At 39.5% G+C, this 16,485-nt stretch overlaps 1 protein-coding gene across 9 annotated transcripts in view; it reads left to right on the top strand.

Moving 5' to 3' along the window:
- The window catches only part of LOC125461252 (nuclear receptor coactivator 3-like), a 205,263-nt gene extending 196,763 nt beyond the window's left edge, over positions 1 to 8,500 (top strand). For all 9 annotated transcript variants that reach the window (XM_048549791.1, XM_048549782.1, XM_048549783.1 and 6 more), the window contains 3 exons: positions 1,033 to 1,207; positions 2,134 to 2,320; positions 4,483 to 8,500. In XM_048549791.1, the coding sequence (XP_048405748.1) occupies positions 1,033 to 1,207; positions 2,134 to 2,320; positions 4,483 to 4,494 (374 nt within the window). In that variant the 3' untranslated portion in view covers positions 4,495 to 8,500. The remainder of the gene's footprint in view (positions 1 to 1,032; positions 1,208 to 2,133; positions 2,321 to 4,482) is intronic.
- Positions 8,501 to 16,485: the final 7,985 nt, after the last annotated feature.

Below are 16,485 nucleotides of genomic sequence, written 5' to 3'. Positions count from 1 at the left end.
TATGCCTTATTCTTGAGCAATTTAAGTTTTGTTGGTATCATGTCTTCTCTGCTTAATTTCATTGCATATGTTTTAATCTGCATCCAAAAATTCATTATCTTAATTCTTATCTAAACATTCTCTGCTAATTTTTAAGTATTCCACTGGTCTTTCACTTTCGGGTATAATTTTACTTTCTCAAGTAGTTTTACCTTCTTTGGCTGAAAATCTGTTGAGTTGGACAATGTTTTGTTTCTCCTTCTCTTCAGTTGCTTCATTGTTTGATTAGTTTAACATCATTTTTCTCAGCTTTCTCAATACATATTCTCTGCTGCTATTATTATGTCTGGGCCTTTTTGACCATGTTTCAGTAAATAAGAACTCTGAAGCTCTTAGTTGGAGATTAAATGTTACAGACATACCTGGAGTCAGATTTTTTGAAATATGCCAATATGCTACTTGGTAAATTGTGGGCAGTGTAACTTTTATTTTCACATGACCTGAAATCTAGCAATGACCTTCAGCCATACAGATGACCAAACGAAGAGATGAGACTGCAGCTAGCTTTGACATTTTCAAGGCGGTGGGTGTGGTGGGGGGGAGGGGTGCGCGGGAGCAGTGTGAGGTGGGGGTAAGTATCCACCTGGCTCCTCATTAGTGATCAAAATCCATTAATCTTTCCCTGCACAAAGTGCTTGTGTGGACATATGGGAAAGACTGAAGCATCTCAGGTGATCTCCATCTCAACCTGGGCACATTCGATTAGTGTGTTAACTTTTATTGCCAAGGCAAGCACAAGAAGAATTTTCCTGTGAACAAGTTATAGGAGGGCTACCATTGCCTGAGATCTTTATTTCAAGATTGGGAAAGGCTTCAGGAAAAAAAGGGAAAACTGCCAGTTTCATTCTATAATTACAATGGAATATCTTTGTCATGGAGGTACTGTTACATATTGGTTGGATAAAATTATGTAAATACTGAAAATTTTACATTATTTGGTTTTGGTGGCTGATCCTTCTTTAGTTGAGAATTAACTCATTGTTTTTTTTTCAGCGATGAATCAGCAACCTGACCCAACTTTTGGCAGGGCTCCTAGCCCCCATAATGCACTCATTTCAAGAATGGGGCCTTCACAGAATGCAATGATGCAGCACCCTCAGGCAGCTTCTGTCTACCAAGCAACCACTGACATGAAGGGATGGTCCACAGGAAGCATGGGTGGAAATAGGTATGCTACAATGAAGCTGTTATTAATTCATACATGTGAGCTGTGAGGAGCCATAAATCTTCACCGCCTTGTAAAGAGGTATCATTGACAACCTTGTAGCTGCTGTGTTGGTTCCACCATTTAGTATCTTGTTTATAGTAAAAACAAACAGCAGCTCTGGCAGCATCTGCAGAATGAAAAAGAGAGTTAACACTTCAAGTCCAATATGATTCTTTCTTGGAGCGTATTTATAATATTTAATACACTATATCTTCATTGCCTGCCTGGAATGTGCTTGGTTTTCTTTATATGTGTTGTAAGACTTTTCTCTCAGCAACTATATTTTAAATGTTCAGGTATTTTATATGTGAGAGTGGCAGTGTCTTTATTCTACTTTGTTTAAATTTTTGGCAGCAATAAATGCTCATGCCTCAAAGAATTCTTTAACCATGCATTACGATTAGTTTAAGTTTCATACTGCTGTTTTTCTTTTGTTTCACTCTTCTTCCCCGCAGAGTTGGGTTGAGCCCTGACTTGAAATGTACTCTGCAACTTAAGAGTCACTGTGAAGCACAAACCATGTTGTACTGTTTCCACATGTAATTTGAACACATCCTGACAGTGATAGAGTAGAGATAGTAAAATTAGATCAATATATTTGAGAAATGCTCAAATAATAAGCTATGAAGGACAGATATCAGTAATTATTTCTTCACATAGATGCACAAAAGCTGGAACAGTAGCTAATACTGACATATTGAACTACCTCAGAAATTCCTAGTTCTTGTAATGGGAAGAGAGAGGAGTGGTATTTTGGGACTTTTTCATCTGAACCTACTTTGTGTTATGTTGAGGTCAGTTCATAAATTAGTCTACCCTGTCTGGATTCAAGTTTATTGAAGTGTATGTCAGTTTACTTAATTGACTTCATGTTTGTCTTTCTGCAGTACATTTCCGCAACAGTCTGCACAACAATTTGGGCAACAGACAAATGCCAGCACATACAACAGTCTGATGAATATGAATGCCAATATGCCAGTAAATGCTACTGGTAGCACTATGGGTCAGATGCCAGGGCAAATAGGCATGACTCCAATGTCTGTGTCAGGGATGTCAACTCTGGGTCCAGAACAGGTAGGGCTCCTCATTAAAACAAGAAAGAATGAACTTGCACTATATAAATCAAATATTTCACAATGTTGCTCTGTCCCAAGAGCTTCATATGCAATGCAGTAGTGTGGTCATTGTTGTAATGTGAAAACATAAGAACATAGGCAATAGGAGCCGACAAAGGTCACATGGTGTCTTCAGTCTTCAGTCGTCATGAGATATTTGTAATATCTGAACATCCATAATCCTTTGCAATAGAAATTTCGAAAGATTCTCGACCCTCTGATTGAAAAGGTTCCTCTGCATCCCATTTCTAAATAGTAACTTCTTGATCTTCTGAACGCCAAAGATCATAGACATTCCCAATCGACCTCTCCTTGAAGAGCACATATTTCATTCCAGGAAACCATCTAATGAAACTTTGTAAGCCTCTAGGGCAAGTATAGCCTTTCTTCAGTAAGGAAATATAAACTACACATTGTGTTGTAAGTGTGAACTCAACAAAAGCCAATGCCAATAATTCCAGTAAAATTTCTTGATTCCTACACGCCACTTTCAAAATCACTAATATATCCGTTGCCTTCCTAATTTAGATTGCAGAACCCCTGCAGTGTGGAAACAGGCCCTTTGGCCCAATAAGTCCACACTCAGGCCCTCATAGCATCACACCCTAACCCATGCCCCTATAACACATCTAATCCAATCATCCGTGAACACTGTGAGCAATTTAGCATGGCCACGCACACGTTTGGACTGTCGGAGGAAATTGGAACACCTGAAGGAAACCCATGCAGACACGGAGAGAATGTGCAAACTCCACGCCCACTGTCACCTGAGGGTGGAATCGAACCCAGGACCCTGGTGCTGTGCGGCAGCATTGCTAACCACTGAGCCACCTTACTGCCACCTTGCTTTGTCTTGCTGGCGGTACTTCAATATTAACATTTTGCTGACATACAAGTTATGACCAGGAATAAGTTATTTGGCCCGGCAAGTGTGCAGGTTCACTAAGACTGTTGCTGTTCTGATTGTGGCTCTACCTCCACAGCAGCTACCTTCAGTAACCTTTAACTCATGGACACGCAACACTCTGAATGCCAGTATCTGATGGTTTTCTTTCTTTAAAAAATCTCTTCAGTTTAATAGCAGAGTCAAAATTTTCAGATTTCCCCCCTTTATACAGTGTTATCTTGCCAATTTGTAACCATTTTATATCCCACACAGCCTCGGTGTCTTTTATACAACTTCCATTCCCATCCAGCATTGTAGTATAGTCAGATTTGGCTGTATTGCGCCCATTCTCCACACCTAGATATTGATATGTATTGTAAAGAGTTCAGGATCAAATGCTGATCCTTGTAATGTCATCCTGAAAATGATCTGTTTATTTCTACTGTCTGTATGCTGCTAGCTGACCAATCCTCTGTCTATATTAATATATAATGCAGACTTCTGTCAGCCCGAATCTTGTGTAATAATCCCTTGTGTGACAGATGAATATACGGTATGCATGGCTTCCCTGCAGGTTTTGGGACTATCCTATGTAGGATAGTACAGCAGCCAACTTTGACACATGGGCAATCAAAAAATTTTCCTCACACTCCCCACCTTGCGTTTCTTCCCCAAAAACTCAACTTTGTGACTCCTAATCCTTGTCCTGTGAACCAATGGGAGCAGTTTTTTTTTGTCCACCTTATCCAAACTGTCATCGTGTACACCCCCCATCAGTATTTGATTCAAGGATAACAGCTACAACTTCCGTAACTTAACTGTGTTTGCTGTAAGAGTAGCTGATATGGAAAATAGAAATACTACATAGGCATAACAATCTCTGAGATTGTCGGTTAATTATTCCACTTGTATTTGACAACTTAGTGTTATAACTAATGGGGAGAAGTTTTGGGCTAGAGGATGAAAGAGACATTTCGTTGGGGCAAAATGGAGGAAGTTGGGGTCTGCATTTAATCTAACTTTGATTTGGTAGGGTCTAATTTCTTTTCATGAAAACAAAAGTGCATGGTGTCTCCAGCTCTTCACACCTCCATTCTGTGCACCAGTATTGATTGTGAGAGTCATTTGACTCAGTGGTGTAGTTTTTATTTTTAACTAGTCCATTCTAAAAAGCAGACTCTCCAAGTGTCTTAATTACCTTTTTCTTTTCCCCCCCCCCCCCTTCTCTAAAACAGAAATATTGCTGACAACTCAGGATGGCTGATCATCAATCCAAAAAAGGTTATTTTGGGTCCACACAGCTTTTGAGAGCAATGCACTGTGAGAACATATGGCAAAGACACTTGCACAGAGATGGAAATTGCGCCACCTTGTGTGCTGCTGGGGATTGGTGCAGCCCAACTAGAACCACTGTGCCAGCCTGCTAAGGTGTACATTTCTTAACAAAAGAGAATTGTTTCTCTGTTTTTATTAGATGTGTTTGTTTTATCAAAAAGAAGACTCTTGGCAGCAGTACACCACTGGGTCGAAAACTCAAATCGTTTTGGATTTGCTTTGGTTTTTAATTGTCCTTTTAGTGTCATCTGGTTTTGCTACCTTTTGCTTGCCAAATCTTGCATTTACTTTAACACAGTACCTAGACTTGTTTCAATTTTTATTTTGGCAGTATTGTAAAATGTCATTTGTAGTATGGCCATTATTTTTACAAACATTTGAGGGAAAAATGTGTCTGCTGAGTGTCAGCATAGGACAGTGTGCTCATTGATGCACTTTAGAGAGGGTTGAAGTAGCCAAGGATTGCTGCAGTGTTTCCAATCACTCAATGTATATTTACACATTTAGTAAATTCTTGTTTTTGTTTTCCAAATCATCTCTGCTTTAAATATCCCATTGATATTTTGCAGTGGAACACAACTGTACAACCAATGTCCAACTTTTTAAATCTGCATATGCAATGCCAAGCAATAATCTTCTTTACTTTTAAAATATTGCAGATAAAATTTCAAATGGGGTAAATACAAGGTGCGTGCTGTTGACTCAAAGCAAGGTACTGCAGCATAAGACTCCTGAAAAGCTGGCTCCTGTGAATATATCTTGTAAATAATAATACAATATTATATTATATATACACTTTTATAGGTCACACTTTCTGATTTTTTTTGTTTTGCACAGCATTGGTGAGGCTAAATATTCAACAGATTCTTATTTCTGTACACTTGCCTTTTAGCACCAGTTCAAGTTGTCTGTCCTGTTTGCAGCAGGCCTTGACAATTGAGCCAATCGGTAAAAACATGCAAAGACTTTAGATTTTTTCCATGTTGATCACCTGGATTTTATCTTATGCTGCCAATCAGCTTTTAACTTTCTAAAGTATTTCTTTCTTCTCTCCTCCTTTTCCTATCGATATATCTATAAAAAGAGGTGCTTCTGAAAAGTGCAACTGCATAACTCTTACATGAAAATCAATGCTTAACTTGACCAAACAGTAACTGATCAAAAGTTTGTAAAATGACTTTTTCCCCCCCACTAATTTTAGTTTTGTTTGTACTGAAATAGAATTGCCCATCAAATGCTGCTTGGCCACCCCCTCACCTCTGTGTGACAGACAAAGAGAGGGGTTGCCTGTAAATTTGCTAAGTATTAATTCAGTGTCTATGCTATGGTGATTGATTTATTGATCCTTGTGAAGGGGCACTTTGGCATTCCATTACTTCTACAAATATAACAGGATGGAATCGAATTTGTATCATTGAAGTAAGATTCAATTTTTATAACAGGTTTTAAGTGGTCTTGCCTCAAATGTCAGCTTACTATATATAATTGTACTCCAAAGGAACAATATTCTGCCTGATTATTTTGAGTGTAAGCTAATGATTCTGTATGATTCTAAATAAGCAAGCTTTATGATGACTTGGTGAATAATTTAACAGGTCTGAGCATAATGCAAGTCATAGCGATAACAATTAATTCTGTGGACATTTTTCTGTTTAACTGTGAAACTAAATTTTGACTGCTCTAGACATTTTGTTTCGGCATATCTTTCAATTTTCTGTTTAAAAATTCTTCTCAAATTAATCTGGAAGTAACTCTGTTACCAGTTAGAGCCACTAATGTCAAGGTGTGTTCAGATTTGTTTAAACAAAAACAAACTTTCTAGATTGCAGTGATTTTTTTTCTGAAGTTTGTAAGAAATATGGAAGTTATACTGTAGTTGAAAGAAACAGATTAAACTATAGATGTTAGGTTGACAAAGCAGCATAAAGGTAATATGCTCACCACAAGGGAGTGGAGTAATTTTTGCACATCTAAGCCAGTTTGTAGTTTGTATTCCTAAATGCTTCTCATAGCTAATGTAAATTATTTTTCTTTTCATACTACCACTTCTGTTTGTTTCTTTCATTTCTTCCTACTCCAATGTTTATTGATTTGGAGCTATCTGCAAGTTTGGATTTGTCTGCTAATGTATTTGAAGGAAAAGTTTACTCAATGTACTTACTACACAAAATCGTGACTCAAATTTGAGTTCAGAATGAGTGCACTGAAAGCATATTTTTCCACAAAAGGATGCAGCATTTTAAATGGAGACTTCTATCCCCCTAATGATTGAAGTCAAATGTTCAGATGGTACAGAAATCTATGCAACAATTCAGTAGACTGTAAGGTTTCCACGCCATTATTGATTTGTTCATTTTTTTTAAACAAAATCAATATTTATGGTTATACTGGAACTATGGTAGGTAAAGATTGCATCAAGTTTGGTTAACTTGGTTATTGCAGTTTGAATTTGTAGAGAAGCGACACGGTAGCTCAGTGTTAGCACTGCCACCACACATTGCCAGGGGCCTGGTTTGATTCCACCCATTGGCGATTGTCTGTGTGGAGTTTGCTCATTCTCCCCATGTTTGCATGGGTTCCCTCTAGGTGGTTTGGTTTCCTCCCACAGTCCAAAGATGTGCAGACTAGGTGTTATTGGCCATACTAAATTGCCCATTGTGTTCACGGATGTGAGAGATTTGGGGGATAGTTCTAGGTGGGGATGCTCTGAGAGTCTTTGTGGACTTGTTGGGCTGAGGGGCCTGTTTCCACACTACAGGGATTCTATGGGGGCAAAAAGAAGCAAGTGCTAGACGAGTGGAGTGGGGAAAAAGTGCTGTCTTGGCAACTTATGTGAATATCATCTTAAGTGAAATCTATTTTAGTTGAAGCAATGGGTACATTTTGTGCAACTACTGTCCTGAAGTCCTGCCTGATCATATTGATCACTTAACTGTGTTGAAAAGAAAAATAGTTGCTCTCAACGGCAACTTATATATTCCACATATACTGACCTTTTTAATGGCATCTTCTCAATCTTGCGTGAAACAAAGCGAATATTTGATTTAATTTGTGTTCTTAAGATGTGTTACTGTGTGTCCACTGTTCAGAAACAGAATTATTTCTTTATTAGATAAGGTTTAACTAGCAGCACCTTTTTTTTTTAAATTTTAGAAGATTCCCTTTACGACTCTGAATTTATTTAGGGAATTTTTATGAAATAATCTGAATGCTTTCCAGAAGTATTGCTTCAGGCTTCTTTGAGCCATTATTGCTACATTTTGAATGTGGGACAGGCATTTAGCAGCCATTGACTAGTGCTCTCTGGTGTGAAAATGACCCAGAATAAAATTTGACTGTCTGAAGCTAACCACGCTTCTTAGAGCTGAGCAATCCATGTGATGGGGGTATTGAAGTTCAGCTGTTGCCTGGCCAAGTCGTAAGCAAAAATGTCTGTGTAACTGCCATTTCTACCAATTTGGCAATAGAGTTTCAGCCTGTAGTAATAAAGTTGTGCTTTGGGAGTGGGAATACAGTACACGCTTGCCTTATTTGTAGATGGGTAGGTCACAGAGAGTGTTTTCAGAATTGAGAGATTAATCATGGTACATTTACATTGATGATGACAACCTTTTGCTGTTAAAAACACTCAGGTTTGCTGCACATCTGGACTGAGGTCAAATCAAATCAAAAACAGAAACTATTGACAAAATTGGTTTGGTAACATGAGGGATTATGGCATTAACCCAGTAATCTGATGTTGGCTGCATTTCAGTAACTGATGCTTAGTTTTCCATGTTGGTCTTCATTTTATGTTTCATTTGTATTCAGTTGCACTTTTCTGCATCCTGAGGAGAAAGTGGATGTTAAAAATACCTTACTTGTATTTGACAGTGACCTTAAGAAAACAGCCTATTAAAATGCATATTTTATTATTCATTATTATTTTATACTTGGCTTTGCTTTCCCCTGTTAAATTTAAGCATGATGATTTGGCTGATCTCCAGACCACATATACCAAAAGTCTGAATATTATGACTATTTAGCAGGAATTATTCCTTGGATAAAAATGTTCAGATCTAAAACTGCAGATTGATGGACATACATTCCTCACTGGAAAAAAAAATGCCCAGTTACAGCAATTGACTTGGTACTGTGAGCGATATGAATATTAAATTTTCAACCAAAAGGTAACTTGCTAAGCTACCTGTTGACTCCAGATTTTGTTTTATTGTGCTGGATCACGGTGCATGGTGAGCGATAAATCACTTGCATCGTTCCAAAATGAAGGACGTTGCTTAGAGTTCCCAAGTTATGAAAATGAGTTTGTTTTTACATGTTTTAAAGAAAAAAAACAGGCTTTTTTCAGAAGCAGTATGATATACTGGTGTTTGATTTTTTTTAAGTTTTTACAGAATTTACTACAAGCTAACTTTTAAAAATAAAGTAATAACAAGTTATGATAGTTTTTGTGTAGAGGTACTTATAAAGGATGCAAATTTGACTTAACTGTTGAATGCCTCAATTCAATCCCCCTTTTCTTAAGGTGAATAATATTTACAAACCATCAGTGTAACAACTCCTATAAGAGCTTCAAAGAGTGGAAAATGCCTGTTTTCGGTCTAGTAAAAGGGTGTTCTGACTTGGTTGTGTGATGTACAGTTCACCTCACTACACAAGTTAGCAGTATTTTGAGCCTCTGATACCTCGGGGATTCACATCCTGATATTTCAAGATATCTGGAGAAACTGAATCATGCAAACCAGAATGTCTCCAGCTTTAATCTGTATTTTATAGTGATAGGACAGCAATGATAGACACTACAGTTGTCCTCTATGACCATGGGTTGGGGAGGAGTAACCCACCAAGGAATCTTGCAGCTGAACTTGCTGGAGTTTGTGTAAAAATTGTGATATGTGGAATACAGGGCTAGGTCGGCTAGAAGCCGACTGTAATAAAATAGCCTCATGATGCATTTGCTCCAGGATTCTGAATGGGTAATGGCTGTTTGGATCAGGTACCTGAAACATCCAGTGCCTGTGGAACAGTGCTCCATTGTGAAATCAGTACATTCAAGATAAGGGGAGAAAATGTACCTCATGGGCCTAGCACTATATTGTCTTGATGAAAATTTTATACAATTCGAACTTTATTCCGAAACAGAGTATCATTGCCTGCAAATTGACATAATTCTCTGATTCTGAACACTGACCTTACTCAGGTCTGTAACTGATATTGGAAGTTCAAAGGGCTGGGCTGCATTTCTGTCTCCAATCTCCAGATATTTACATATTAGCTTCTGCCCCCATTTTCCTGGCCGTAAATGACCATTTTACCTAATAATGCTTCACAACACAAAACATTCAGAGCACTATGAATGAATTGGAATTATATTTTTAACCTAGGAAATGAATGTTTTGAATTCCTGTATAATAACTATATGTGCGATCTGAACTAGGTGCTTTTGGAAGTTTGGGATTTTAGTTCAAATGTGAGTAGAAAATTGATTTTTGGTTGTTTTTGTTGAGATTACAGATTACTATAGAAATCAGATCATGCATACTCAAACGCTTTACTTTCTCAACACCAAATTGTCCTTTAATATAGTTAATGTATAGGTTTACCCATTGGAGAAAACTATTTATTATTTAAATAAGGAAATTCAATGCAGGTATTATGATGAGTCACTTTTTGTTTTTTTTCTTTCAACCTCAACCTAATTTTTGTGTTTAATTTTCCTTATCAAGTTGGCGGTAGACACCTGTTTAAAACAAAACTTATGAAATTGATAAATTTATCATGCTGTAAAAGCAATATTTGAAAGGCCAACTTGAGGAGACCTACAGTATTGATGAGTAGTGCAGATTTAATTTAGCTCCATCTAAAGATATCTAATTGCTATTTGTATCCCAATGTTACATTTCATGCAAAGCAAGATATGATAGACAATTTGTTTTAAAAAAAACACAAAATAACTAAAAAAGATTAAGGTTGTTAGCAGATATTGCTTTTACTGATTTATTTGCCTCGATGTTAATGTTGTAAATAAAGATTTCTATTTAAAATGTCTTTGGCAATTTGTTACTGTATCTTGCTATTCAACTGTTTGGAGACATGTTGTAAGAAAGCATTCTGTAAAAGTTGTACATTAAATACAAGCCATGTCTGAATAAATTCTCATGATATTAAAGTGTGTGAATGTGAATGTTAAAAGCATACAGTTGTATCACATTGTGCATCATTTTATTTGCTGTTAATGATTTTTAAAAAAAATTACCTAATATGTTCTTTGTTCAACAAGGAACATGATCTCAGATGAAAGTAAAAAGTGCTGCAAGTACCCAGCAGGTCAGGGAGCATTTCTGTAGAAATGAACAGAGTTTAATGGCCCTGATTTTCATTCTCAGCTTGGATGTACAGAGGCTGGAGAATTCTTGGGTCTTTTAAAAGGGCCACCAGCATTACCCCCTCCACTGTGTTGGTCCAATGTGGGCTGGATTGAAAGTGTGGCATGACTTGAGAAAAGCTGGTGAGTCTGCCAGCTGCCAAGGTGGGCCATGCAAAGGCCTGCCTCAGGGCTCCAAAGCTGTGTCTGCAAAGTGAAATAAAGAATCTATAACTACCCATCTTCTAGGTCCCCTCATACGCCCTATTTCCAATGGATAGCCTGCTCCCTTGCCAAATGGCATCAGTGGAACCTCTGCAACTGTGCAGTTTGGAAGAAACATTGATAATAGAATGTGGTAGCTGCCTACGTTGCAAACATACTGCATGTTCAACCAAATAACCACAACTGAAAGTTAAAGGGTACCTGTCTTAGTGGACTGAGAAGGGAGTACAAGCAGTCAGGGTTTGTTGCAGCATTTAGTCAAGGCCATCTGATCAGGTTGGCCATAATTGTTGTTACTAGGGTTCAAGATCTGTGCCCATACTGTTCAGGGATTGGGGTGTGGCCATTGCTGTAGATCAGGTCAGACCAGTCCAGGGATTACAGCTATGTCAGGTGTGGAGTTGTCACAAGTCAATCCAGGTGGTGGGCTGCAGCCGGTCTAGGGATTTGGGCAGTAAACATCAAGGGGGCTTACTGGGGAAATACATGTAGTGGGAAACTCAAGTCTGGGTAAGGGACATTATACTGAGATGCAGAGAGCCGAATGACAGTGAAAAGAGTCAACTCCAAATACAAAAGTAGGATCTGATAGTCATACAGCATGGAAACAGACCTATTGGTCCAATTTGTCCATGCTGACTGAGTTTTCCAAAGTAACTTAGTCCCACTTAGTTCCGTTTGGCCCATATCCTTCTCAATCTTCTGTATTCATACGTCGATCCAAACATTACAGCTGTACAAGATAATAAAATGTGAGGCTGGATGAACACAGCAGGCCCAGCAGCATCTCAGGAGCACAAAAGCTGTACATACCACTTACTGTGGCAGTTCATCCCAACACAGACCACTCTGTGTGTAAAAAGTTGCCCCTCAGGAACATTTTAACTTCTTTCCTCCCATCTTAAAAACTATGCCCTGTTTTTGAACCCCGCCTCCCCAATTCTAGGTGAAAGACCTTTGATACTTACCTATGCCCCTCACAATTTTATAAACCTCTATAACTCTCAACCTGTGCTACAATAAGAATCCTAGCCTATCTTTCTAACTCAAACCCTTCAGGCCTGACAACATCCTGGTAATATTTTCTGAATCTTGTCCAATTTAATAATACCCTTCCTATAGCAGAGTAACCAGAATTGTACACAGCACTCCAAAAGTGGCTTCAATGTCCTGTACAACCTGAACATAATGTCCTAATTCCTGTACTCAATGGTTTGAGAGATGAAAAGCAAGCGAGCCAAACACCACTGTGACGCCATCTGCCTGCGATGCAACTTGCAAAGATCCATGTATCTGAACCCATAGGTCACTCTGTTTGACAACACTACCCAGGGCCTTATCTTTAACCGTATAAGTCCAGCCCTTGTTTGTATTATCAAAATACAATGCCCTGCATTAATCCAAATTAAATTCTAGCTGCCACTCCTTGACCCATTGACCTGACTGTTCAAGGTCCCTTTATAATCTGAGATAACCTTCTTCGCTGTTAACCATGCCACGAATTTGGTGTCATTTGCAAACTTACTAACCATGCCTCCTAAATTCTCATCCAAATCATTTATATAAGTGACAAACAATTGTGGACCCAACACTGATCTCTGTGAAACACTGCTGGTCACAGCCCTCCAGTTTGAAAAACAACTGTCCACCACTACTGTGTCAAGCCAATTTTGTACCCAATTGGCAAACTCTTCCCTGAATCATGAGTGGACACAGGGTTCTGTTATGCTGTTGGGAGGAGGGGTGTAGGTCTAAATTCCTCATTCGCCCTGGCTTCAGCCTGCAGTCAAATGGATTGGATAATAAGCTCAACAATCTGGTAAGTCAAAGGGGAATGTCGATTATTGCCTGTTAAATGAAAAGCGTAGGTTGGAAATCTGGGGAGATCAAAAGCTGTTGAGGTTGACCAAGATAGTAACAAAAAGGATACGTGCATTAGTGATGTGGGAGTAAACCTTGACTGTCAGGCAAAGTATGAATCTTGCAGGACCTAGATTATGGACAGCTAATTGCACACAAGGAGGGAAACTGCCATTCCCAGTAGGCAGGATAGGCTCTTGTTTTCAGGGTGGCAGGGCAAGATGGACATGTTTCATTGAGATCTGGTTTGAATGTCAATTAAGCATTGATTATCATTCTTGAATATATTTGTGCTCATTAAACACTAACAAAATGAACCTTTTGCCTCCAGAGAAGAGTGCACTGTGATCAACTTGCCATGTGTAAGTCTGAAACGGCCTTCGAGGCAAAGCATTCACATTAATGAGCTCATTGTGGCTAAGGGGAAAATGCTACACTCTTGGCTACATTCTTGACTGTAAGAGTTGAAGGATCACTAAAATCTGCTGCTATCCAGGGTACTCTTCAGGGATGAGTTTACATGGTAGCCATGTAACCAGGTCCTACAGTTAAAATGACAGTTGACTAGACAAATAATTGAAAGGGGATAATATTCATATCTGTAAACATGTATTTACAAGTATGTCACCCATGTGTCCTCAGCATTTTGTTCTTTGTCCTCTCTCTCTCTAGTTGTAGTCACAAATATGGCAGGTAGGAGTAGACCATTTGCAACTGCTCCCCCCCCCTTTATTATGACTCTGGCTGATCATTGAGCTCAATACCCTAATTCTGTTCTCTCCCCATAATCCCTTGAATTCCTTTAGCCACGAGCAATATCAACCGTGTCCTTGAAAACAAACAATGCAGAGACCTGTGTTTTGGCCTCAACCAATTTCTGTGGTTCTGAATTCTACTAGCTCTGGGTGAAGAAGTTTCTCCTCATCTCAGCCCTAAAAGATTTACTCCTTATCCTTAAACTATGAACCCTGGTTATGGAAACCACACCCCACCACCAACCTTCTGTACCTCCCTCCCCAACCATCTAAAATATCCTTCCTGCCCTTAACCTGTCCAGTTCTATTAGAATTGTATAGGTTTCAATGAGATTCCACATTGCCCCCCAACCCTCATTCTTCTAAACTCAGTGAATACTTAATAGACTCAATCTTGATTGATCATCTTGATCAACCTGGTAAACCTTCACCACACCCTCTGTATAGCAAGAACGTCTTTTCTTAGTTAGGGAGTCTAAAGCTGCACACAATATTCCAGGTTTGGCCTCACTAATGTCCTGTATGATTGCATCAAGACATCCTTGTTCATGTACTTTTGTCTGGAGTAACTACTTTGTAGGGGAACATCTTGGCCTCGATGGTTCCAGGGACATTTCTGGCCAGTAGGTACTGTGGGTATCCTGCCAGGTTTGGCCCCTCCCTTCTTGGCTGTGGCTTTTACAGAACTGAGAATCACAGGCACTGCAGTAGTAGTGGTGTTGAAGGAGTGAGGGGTGTGTGTGATGGCATTGCTGGTGCTCTGAGAGGAAATTGCTCGGGTTCCTTCTCTGTCTGGATGCCTGCTTGTATCACGCTGTCCCTTTGAGAAGAAAAGGCTCCTCGAAAAATGTTGAAGTCCCTTAACCTCTGTTTTTCCATTGACGAGCACTGATAATTAATGGAATACAAGTTTGTGTGCATATTCAGTAGCTACTTGAGAGTTTGCGGCTGGACCTTGATTTATATGAGAGCTATGAACTTATCTATGGAGGCATGCCTCCTGGAGCCAGCACAGCACTGACAATATTGATGGATTCCACCAACTTTCAATCCAATTTACTGAATGTCTCTGACAAACCTGTCTGCTTTTCACATGCCTATTCCTTCAGATAAAGTCATTAATGGACAAAAGGGTGGGATCATCATCTACCTGGTGTCTGGCCCTCTCCATGCCCCAGCAACCTGTGGCATTTCTTCCACGAGCAGCTGTGGACACGTCAGTGATGTGCTCACCACATTGTGTTACAGGTTTAGTCTAGATAGGAAACACACAGAGGTTGAAAGTCTCTGGCATGGTAGAGGATCTGTAGCTTCTTCCTCAGAAATGAAAGAGAAGCTGAAGGGCTAGAGGTTGTGTGGTTGCTGACAGTTGCCTTTGTAAGTTTACACAAATAACATTTCTTTTAATTAATAGAAGCTTGAACAACTTATGGTGACACATGTAATGGGAGTGCAGAGGGGTACTGCACATTGAAGCTTACTAGTTGCTTCAGCATCCTCATGTGAGTTGTCTCCCTTTTTCCCATCCATCTCTGGAATCTTCCTTTGTGAGGGATGAGGAGCCAAATGTTGGCCACTCCACCATCTTGGAACACTGCTGCTTATAAGAATTTTTTTCTCCAGCATTGAGACAAAAACAGACTGAGGAATGGTCACCAGACCCAAAACATTAACTCTGTTTTCTCCTTCACAGATACTGCCAGACCTGTTGAGCTTTTCCAGCAACTTTGTTTTTGTTTGTGAGATGAAAACAAGGTTTGAGCTCAATGAAGGTGCCTGGAAGGACCGTTAATGTTGAGCAGGAGCAAGAAAGGTGGTGAGGTGACCCAAGTGAGTACATGGGCAGGCAGTGTTGGTAGTTTGTGAGGACGAGATGGGTGAGAGCTGTTGAGTGAAGGCATCACAAGTAATGATGAGAGTTGCTGACCATTGGCCTTGGTGATGTTACTATGCAGTTGCAGAGTTACAATGAATGTGAGGAAGTAAGGAGAAGTTGGTGGTCCAATCGTTGTAGGGTAAAGAAGATCACTAACCACCTTCTGGTACTGCTGACTATTTCTTTTGCCGTGTGAAATAGCACTAATGCCTGTGGCTATCTGAGTCCATGCTGGCTGCATCTGGTGCTGTGGCTTCCCTTTGATGGTCCAGAGGGAAGATGATGGCCCTTCTTCCCCACCCATCCACTAGCACCTCCAGGTGCCTTTGGCTGAAGTGTGGAGCCAACTTGCCTTTCTGCGTCATGTCCTTTCCTGAAACAAATGAAGCATAATTTGATCTGATTTGGTATTAAGGAACTGTAGTAAAAATTAAGTCAGTGGGAATTGGGGAAAGCTGGTTGGTGCCACACCTATACAACCATAACTTATTGCCCTTGAGAAGATCACTTGTCTTCTTGAACTGCTGCAGTCCATATTCTGTAGGTTGATCCATGATACCCTTAGGGGGGGGATTTCCAATATTTTGTCCCAGCAACAATGAAGGAATGGTGATGTATTTCCAAGTCAGGATGGTGAGTGGCTTCAAGGAGAATTTGCAAATGGTGATGTTCCTATGTATCTCCTGGCCTTGTCCTTCCAGATGGAAAGGATCATGGTTATGGAAAGAGATATCTGAGGGTCTTTGAATTTCTGCAGTGCATCTTGTAGATAGTACACACTGCTGCTACTGAGTGTAGGTGGTGGAGGGAGTGGATGTTTGTG

Source organism: Stegostoma tigrinum, chromosome 19, assembly GCF_030684315.1.
Source record: "Stegostoma tigrinum isolate sSteTig4 chromosome 19, sSteTig4.hap1, whole genome shotgun sequence".
Classification (NCBI taxonomy): domain Eukaryota; kingdom Metazoa; phylum Chordata; class Chondrichthyes; order Orectolobiformes; family Stegostomatidae; genus Stegostoma; species Stegostoma tigrinum.
This window is presented reverse-complemented; position numbering and strand designations above follow the sequence as displayed.